This window comes from Opisthorchis viverrini (genome assembly GCF_000715545.1).
Source record: "Opisthorchis viverrini unplaced genomic scaffold opera_v5_40, whole genome shotgun sequence".
Taxonomy (NCBI): Eukaryota; Metazoa; Platyhelminthes; class Trematoda; order Opisthorchiida; family Opisthorchiidae; genus Opisthorchis; species Opisthorchis viverrini.
In genome coordinates this window covers 1,493,320-1,502,202 of record NW_008751694.1, presented here as the reverse complement: position 1 = coordinate 1,502,202, position 8,883 = coordinate 1,493,320, and the positions used below count along the sequence as shown (strand labels likewise).

At 44.0% G+C, this 8,883-nt stretch overlaps 2 protein-coding genes across 2 annotated transcripts in view; one reads left to right on the top strand and one right to left on the bottom strand.

The window, feature by feature from the left end:
- The window catches only part of T265_02894 (hypothetical protein), a gene marked incomplete at both ends in the record, with an annotated part of 23,837 nt that overhangs the window by 10,812 nt on the left and 4,142 nt on the right, over positions 1-8,883 (bottom strand). The window contains 4 exons of the mRNA XM_009167247.1: positions 3,373-3,482; positions 6,032-6,128; positions 6,397-6,894; positions 7,526-8,052. Coding sequence (XP_009165511.1) covers positions 3,373-3,482; positions 6,032-6,128; positions 6,397-6,894; positions 7,526-8,052 — 1,232 coding nt within the window. The remainder of the gene's footprint in view (positions 1-3,372; positions 3,483-6,031; positions 6,129-6,396; positions 6,895-7,525; positions 8,053-8,883) is intronic.
- Positions 6,788-8,883, top strand: part of T265_02893 (hypothetical protein) — a gene marked incomplete at both ends in the record, with an annotated part of 3,446 nt that continues 1,350 nt past the window's right edge. The window contains one exon of the mRNA XM_009167246.1: positions 6,788-6,859. Coding sequence (XP_009165510.1) covers positions 6,788-6,859 — 72 coding nt within the window. The remainder of the gene's footprint in view (positions 6,860-8,883) is intronic.

The window sequence follows — 8,883 nt, the reverse complement described above, 5'->3', positions numbered from 1 at the left end:
TATATGTTGCCGCCAGAAAGGGATAGCTGTTCTTGTAATGCGTGTTCTTCACCCGGCAGCAACTCAAATGCACACATATGAAGCCGAGGAAATCTTGAAAATCGACTAAATGAAATGCAATCGAATGAAGGACAAAATACACTACAACCTACTGGGCAACTGAATGGACAAAATTGCTCCTCAATATAAGTCAGAAGCTTAGGAGGACGAGTGGCAATTCATTTGTAGTCATGTCTGAGTTGGCTTTGGTAGGGAAACATTTGAAACATTGTTCTTTTTGGACCAAAGAGACCCCTCTACCAACCACCTCTGACTTTATAGTACTCAGAAAGTATCTTTCTCAATCACTTAACCTGGAGTCCCATTTGTGAATTCTTCAATGTAAACAGGTATCCATCAAGATATTTAGCGAGTGCTGTGGAACGCAGGTCCTTGCCAAATTCAGCAGCGTGAGTAACGTCAACGCTAAATTCTTCCGGATCCATATAATCGCTTTTCTACTTTTGTGTCGTACAGAACACGATTCCGAATCCCATTCCACCCTAGGTGTTCAGGTCCAGTCTCCCAAACTCTCACTCACTAATCAACCGCCTGATTTTGTAAGCCAACAGCCGTGTCCTTACACTGCTCTATATCTTCAAAATGCCTAACGAATCGACGGTCGTATTTCAGCAGAATATCACTGAGCCATGCAATCGACTCGGATTCTTCCGGTGTACCCCCCATACTTGTCTGTTTGATAAGCTCAGGGATGCAAAACGAGCCAAATGGGCGGAAGGTGGTTATCGTATCGTGGCTTACTTGACAGCGCATGGCTGAAAACCAATAGAAATTCCCGTCTTGCCTACTACCGACTGTCTGAAGGGCATACGTAGCTTCGGGCCACTTTTATTGCCATGTGGCACATGGAGCTTATCCGCTAACCTGACTTTTCTTAACACAAGCCTGACGGTTTTGTGAGAGGGTGCGGCTAGTTGACAAGGGTGTTATGTTGGTCCATACTGTTCACGATCTCCAAAGCCGTATCAACTATGAAATGACGCCCACTCCCAATTCACATCAGGCACCGGTACAACTTCACACTCAAACTCCAGAACCAGAGTGACCAACTCATATCCCGAATCGCGTTGAATAGCTGAAGTGTTGCCTAAGTGTAGTGTCTATTGGCCGAAGTCCAATGCCTACTGAACGGAGTGTCGAACGGCGTAGTGAAAAATTGTCGGTACAAAACGCTATCGGAGTCAACCCACACTGTGTGCTAAGTTCTGCACATTTCATGGTTTACATTATTCCCAACGAGTAATACATTCTTTTTATTAAAATATGCAAAACGTTTGCTCAAACTCCACTGCTAACTCTCTTCAGTCCATTCCCGATGACGACCAAGCTCTTTCTGTTGTCTACGGGAATTGCAATTGTGTCTATATATTAACTTTATGGCTTCAAATCCACACTTTTCAAACAAACGGGGAAGCAACGCTAGCATATCGAAAAGCAGGTTGTAAGGAGCGAACCACGGTCATGTTGAATGCTATTTTCACACAGGAATGGAAATGAGTGATAGTGATGATAAATTCATCTGACAAAGCAACCAAGCAACGTTCCCCTTTGACAAAAAGTGGAATTACAAACAGTAAAAAAACATGGATTGTGAATCTGGCTAGCGTGAATCACCTTCTGTCTTTCTGCATTCTCGTAGTAGTAAATCCAGTGGGTTGGTGCGTCGAGATCGCATTTTTATCAACGCTGAATACCATATCACTCCATCTTTATTATTTTATAAGGTATAATCTCGTGACTTCTAAACTCTGTGCCCCATGTCCGATCAAATCAACCGAGGCGGTTCTTCAGTTGCGTGTGTTTTAGACGGAGAGGATTCTGGAGCATCTGCTGGAAACACTTGATTCATTGGTGCAACTTATGGACCTTTTAGGTCTAACTAACTGATTCCGTACGACCTTCAGCAACAGCTGGTTCGCTTTACTGTATCAGATTTACGACAAAGTTTTCAGTTCCTTGAGACGCTACCGAGGATGATTGACCAGGAGACTACTCGATAAAATTTTTCTATTAGGGAACAGAAATAATTTCTCGATTGAAAGACGATAAGGAGGATTCACATGCTATCCTTTATCGAACCCAACTGATTAACTGTGATCATATCGAAGCATCATCATCATCATCGACAGCATGACATCAGTGTTCAACACCGATGATTCACTGCCGTAACACCGATGCTTCATATCGAAGACAAAACTTCATTAGTGTGTGCAATCCAGAAAACAGAGAACGTGAGTAAACAACCCGCAGGTTGATCAGCCACCAACTGGATCAACGAAATGGCCATAATCACGTTTCGGACTTCGCCAAATACACTCATTTGCATACCAACTTGGTTTTCACAAGAGACACCCGAAGCCTAACTGAATTCCCATTTACGATATTTTTCATCTGAATGTGCTGCAACAGGGCCGCCTGGTGTTTCACCGGTTACGATATTCAAGACGTCGCAGTATATTTTCACGAAGGAAACTGTTCACAATGTGGAATAGCTTTAAGCGTGTCGGACTGTTTCAACAACCAATGATGCTGGTTACGCTGATCGACTGACCCACCCGTCAGGCATTCGAAGTCAGGAGGCAAAATGGATGGTTGAAGTCCAATGGGTCTTCTTGATCAATTGTAGACGGTTGCAGAATGTGTAGAATTCGCATGCACACCATTACTGTTTGGGAAATCCCACTCCCTTCCTGACAGAAAATTGTAAAAAATTCCACAAATCCAGAAGCTAACTACAACTAAGTCGAATACTCTATGGTGAATGACAGCAGAGAAAATCCGGAGGAAACAAATACACGGAATAGCGTTTGGTACAGTACATACGCAGTGTAAATAGTGCGCACTGTTGGCCAGTATGACAATAAATTCGCTGACAATCTAGCTTCGGCCCGCACCTCTTCAATATACGTAACCCAGTGCCAAACAACAAGGGTGGTCCGTATTCACAGTAAATTCTCTACGACGACCCCCTGGCAGTATTACGGGAAGAAAACCAAGCGGCAGTACACACTAAACACCTGTTGAGTTTTGAGTCAGTTTCCACAATACGTTTATTCAGTTCATGGATATGGATACCATTAAAGCACATAAAAAGAGCTTTGCAGACCAGTAACTTTTACACACTCGTGACCATAATTAAATGAAAAATTGGCCAGTTTCGGGTAAAAGCTACGAGATTGCAACAAAAAAAAGTCTTGACAGGACATCATTCAAAACTCGAGTCTTCTAATCACAACTGAATATAAGAAAATAAAACGACGGTATTTACTAGATAGGATGAATGCATCTAGCTGCATGAGAGAATTCACTCACGTGACTTTCCAACCACGCTTCAGTAATGTTCATAAATTCGTCATAGGTCAAGCGCTCAAAGAGCCCAGCGTATTTGTGCAGACGCAAGCTCTTCAACCAAGCCGGTATGGCTGAGTTTATAACAAGTCGGAGAGGGAATAAGTACAAATGAATTGTGGATATGAAACACATGAATTCGACCACCATAAAAGGATTGGCAATGCGAACGCAAGTACGTTCATTCCATCGCCCTGACAACGTTACGCCTTATCATTCCAGCAGTATTAACAGATGACTTGAGTGGTATTATGACGATGAAGTGTGGTGTCAAACCAATGGAAAAATTTAACGTGAAACGAATGATTGGCTAAGTATCTTTTCAAACGGAGACACTTCCTATGATTACGAAAACCCCTTCTCAGACAACGCCTGTTCACGACTACTCGCATTTTCTAGATCAATATAGGACACTACGTTCTCCATTGTGTACTGGTTAGGTATACTGGATTCAAAAGAGCACAAGAAACGTCCACCGGTCCTTCACCATGAGTAGCTCATTATTTTGTGTCATATTTTTTCTCTTCCTCTTCTACCAGAACAGCAAAGTCATCGTTGCGAATCCTTTTGTTCGGTTTTAGGCCTCTAAAACCACTGTCATTTCATCTTTGTAATGTACTACTCAGAAGATTGCTGAAAATCCGTCGACAGCCCACGCACTGTCATTTCACCCCATTCGTGTGGCAAGTATATACTATCGTGTTTGATAAAGTAACACAACGTTGAGAGAGATTTATGGAATTTAGTCCGACGAGTCTGCAAAACAACAGTCTTTGATTTTCAATCAGAGCGGTCAGTGGAAACTACGGCATGCCTAAGCAGGTTTGGGAAACTGGAATGGGAGAGATGAACCAGGAACATTGCTGAGACGTAGCCATAATTGCAGCAAAAACGCAATCACTGTACATGGTAAGTGGTGGAAGGATGGCAAACATCGAGAGAATGACCTTATGATGGAAGGTACGAAGAAAAAGGGACTTTCTTTGAAGGTTCACAAGTGACTAAAAGCGGCTATGATGTTATTGCTAGCGCCTGTATCCAGGGCAGGAGACCGATGCGCATCAGATTCTGACATTTACGAACCACCTGGTCAAATATAGTCTGATAAGGACAAATCTCCTTGGGCTAATGAGAGTCAAATAAGTAGCTTGGAAAAAGACTGAAGTCATATCTACGACGAAGGAAACCAAAGTTAAATTTTTGTTGTCCAAGCAAGTTACCATAAAGAAAAGTATGCAGACTGGAATCGCATCGCTAAGGCTGACGAATGGCACCGGGGATTGGGGAGGAGTGACGAAAAAGCAGAACCTACTCATTGGGATCAACAAAAGGGACGAAAATCGGATGAAAAAAGTAATTCACACGATCATGAAGAGCAAAAAGATTATTAGACTTGACATACTATGATACAGCTACAGTGGAAGGCAAGTTACGAAGTGAACATCGCAACATGAAGACGCCTATCGGTGGAGTTACATATCCTTTGGAATCAACAACAAACATCGACGAACTTAGTCCCGAAAGTTTACACACACCGTCAGCTAGCAACCGGGGTACCAGATGACTGCAGTTGCTTAACCTGCGAGGTAAACAAAATATGGATAGAGCAACGAATTGGAAGCTCCCAGCTGAGTCGTTAGCGCACTGGACGGAGGATCAAACACTAGCTGTGAAAAAGCAATTACAGTGATCCTATCCAAAAGCAAGTCCCATCGGGGTCGGAAAGAGCCGTACTAGTGCATGTTAAAACCACTTCAACAAACAGGTTTTATCCTCAAACGTTTAATGACACTTTCTGAAGGAATGGTCTATGACCACTACCAGTTATTCGTTCCTGTCCTAGGGCCAGATGGCTTTGAAAACAAATGTCATACTGAACTGGCTCATCAAAATGACGGGGAAAATAGAAACAAATTTACTAGTACAACTGTCCCATCAGATATCATATGATCTTCACTAGTCCCTTCTGAGAGACACCTAACCGTTGACTAAAACTCAAAGTAAAAAGCGAATATGCTCTCCTCGGGTGGTTGGTACTTCGTGAGGATGATCTGGCTAGAAATGGACGGTGGTAATTTGAATCAATGATCACATTGCGTAGAAAGTAATTAGTTTGGCCAACTGCTTTTCATCACAAAGTAAGCAATACGTGTACAGGGCTGTATACCCTCATCACATCTATTGATGCAACGCACAAGCTTTTTGCGGATTCTGACACTGCTGGCCATACAACCAATACCCTTTCTTTGCTTCTTGCCTCGATAAGCTTAAGATTTTAGGTGGTTGTAGCTTAAGTCGCCTCCACTCTTGTTCTTCATAAGTTTGCTTTGATAAAATAACTACCCCAGAATTTGCATGTGGACAACGTTCCTGTAACAATGAACGTGTCACGTTATGGTTGTGGATATTCGATGTAAAGGAGAATGGAGACAGAAACGACCAGCGCATGATATGCAGTGAATCCTTCTGCATCAGTGCTGATTACCTCAGTTGGTTACTTTTGGCGCAGTACTAATAAATAATCGTTCAGTCGTAACACCCTTTCGGTGCCTAGCATGCCCCCTCGACCCTTTCGGTGCCTAGCTGTCATGCCCCCTCGAAGGATGCACGAGGACTGAGATACTGCCACGAAACCTAGACAGGACCAATCCAGATCCCGACATTGGGTTCGAACCATGGACCTTCCGATCATTTAGTTCACGCTCCAACCACTGAGCTGCCTCAAGCGGAGTAGACCTATCTTGTGAGTGATACCTACCATTTAGAAGTTACTTTCGAAGGGCCCTGCTTGTCACAGTTTCCACTGGCAGGTAAATAAGTTACATAAAATAGTTGAAGTTACAGGTTGGCACAATTTCGGATTTTCTAAAGCGTCGCTCTTGATTGGCACCCTAGAAAACAACTGGAGTTACGTTAGTTGGTTTGAATTTCTTTGAAATGACCATAAAGACCGGTCGTGCATGTGCCGCATTTTTATATTCCAAGAACTTCATCGAAATGGGTAGAAATCAGTGACCTTGAAAATGATAACAATGCAAGTCCTCCAAACAAGTGATACTCACCACCCATTCCGGGGTTAGGATCCGTATAGGTATTCATTGGCCAACCTCCCATCGTCTGCTCCGTGTTCAGCCGAGGTTCGACCGGATAACCAAATACAGCAGCCCAGCAACTGCGGCTGGATGTCCGTGGAATTGCAGAACTGCAAACACCGGGCAACACGGTGGGAGGATGAAGAGACTGGGACTGTGGACTGAAATCTGGTTCAGATCCGTGGAGTGCACATCCCAAAGTATAGAAGGCAGGTGAAGGGCACATCTCAGAAGTTTTGACAGATGACGGAACTGACAAGCGAACTTCATTTTTAATCAGAACGGCCATGCCCGATGGCGATGGAGGCAATGAGACGGTCTCTTCAGGTTTCGAGCCGTCTGGATTGCCAGAAGGAGCGGTGGGCGATACACTAGATCCGTGGCGATAAGCGGTCTGAAGCAGAATGATACATGAAATGTGGCAAAGCCTGTGACGCAACTCGAAAAAGTGTAGTGATGCCTGGCTCTACTTGGGGCTTAGCAGGTGAGGGGAGTCAGCTACGCAAATCCTTGACTGCCAGTTAACTCCCTGCTCAAGCTGGTTGGCGCAGTTATTAACGATAAGTAATTGCGAAGCAAGCTATCATCGCATGACAGGATAAGGAATTTATTTCTCTGGCGGTAGATTCCTGTTTCTAAATTCGAAGCTGTAAGTGAAATTGTCGCTTGAAAAGGGACTGTTGCTCAAATTAAAGCTACCTGGATGGTGTCCTACATGGGTGAATAATCAGGCGACCATTTATCAAACGCGGATACGTCACCCTAACCTGACTTCCAGGAGTCTTCGGAAACACTTCAAAAGAATGCTGACCGTACCCGAAAGGATTTAAAACCAAAATACTCAATGAAAGGGATTTATCCAGATAACAAGGAGAAGGATACCGGTAATTCGGTAACTAAGCGCTAAGCGTAACGTAACACTCAGAAGTTCATGATGCCTGGGGACAGTGTATGAAGTGACCAAAGACCAAATAAAAGGAAGAGCTAAGTGCCCGCTAAAATGATGGAAACTGTAGCAGACTTACACCATACTCAAAGCTGTACGACAGTGTTGAACTTGCGCTACTAAGTGAGACTGAATCCGCAGTCTGCTCCATAGATCTTCCAACCGAAGCATGCGGGGGAAAGTTTGCAAGCGACGGAAATGCAGTAACCGGAGATTCTTTTTCAGCGATGCACGTGTGACCTGTGAGTCTAGAGCTACAAACCATTGAGTTACCGACCCGAGACATCGGGGTGTGACCAGACTCCATGCTGGGGGTAAGTGCGGTTGAAAGCGTATCAAGTACGCAAGAACCATCAGATAGGCGACGCTGACCGGACCCTGGATTCCAGGCCACCTGAGCGGAATGATAACTTGGACTGGAGACCATGTGATTTGGTCCGTTACGACAGTCTGCCGTTGGAACTGTTAACAAAGTACCATAATGTGGACCTGTAGTAGAATTCCCGTTGAAATTTGTGGCTTCCGAAAGCAAATCGTACTGACTGCCTGATCCACCGCCACCAGAGAGGAATCCCGAAGAAGTGAGAGAGTGCGAGAGCGAGGACACTAGAACAGGATGACAGGAGGTTGAAGTACCTGATAAACTGGTTTCATTCAACTTCAACTCAACAAAATTAATCTCTATACGTCAATCGCCCCAAAAATGTTGCTCTTGGTACTCGTGATGTGGTCGGCTAGGGTAATCGGGTTAGGTACGCTCATAAAACAGGGTTGGAAGCATGAGACGACGAAAAACAGGAAATCCAACGCAAACTAGCAAGCAACGTGCCTTCACGGCAACTATTACGAAGTTTATATGGCGTACAAATCCAGTTACAAGGAAGTTGGACGATGAAATGAAAACCATATCTAAATATGAACCACACTTTGAACGATCTGAAGCCTTCTAGAGTTGCACGTCATCAAATAGCGTTACTAGCTGCATTCCTTGATCCCATCAGAAGTTCCGAAAGTGCTATACATTCCCTTTACGGGACCTGTACGTGTTAAAGGCAACCACAGATCAGAGATCACCGGCTAATTAGAGTAATCAGACGCGCAGAGGCTACGGTGGCCCTCTCCTGACTTGTGAGACACTTTGGTGGATAAAGAGTATAACACGGATATGCATATATAAGAATTATTCACTCTTGTCAACTGTCACAAGTCATGCAACTCCAGAAGGCTTACATCTGCAAGAAAGTCATTCTCTTGGAAAGTGTACCACAGCTCTCCCTATTAACTACCAGCCAACTGTGCCGTCCCACAAAAGAAGTCAGTAAGCAGGTACGCCAGATACCTCCATTTCACCGTAGTGGCCACGATTAAGAAAGGCTCCTGCATAGTGTTTCGTGCACTGCACCAAACTGGTGGTACATATATATATATATATATATA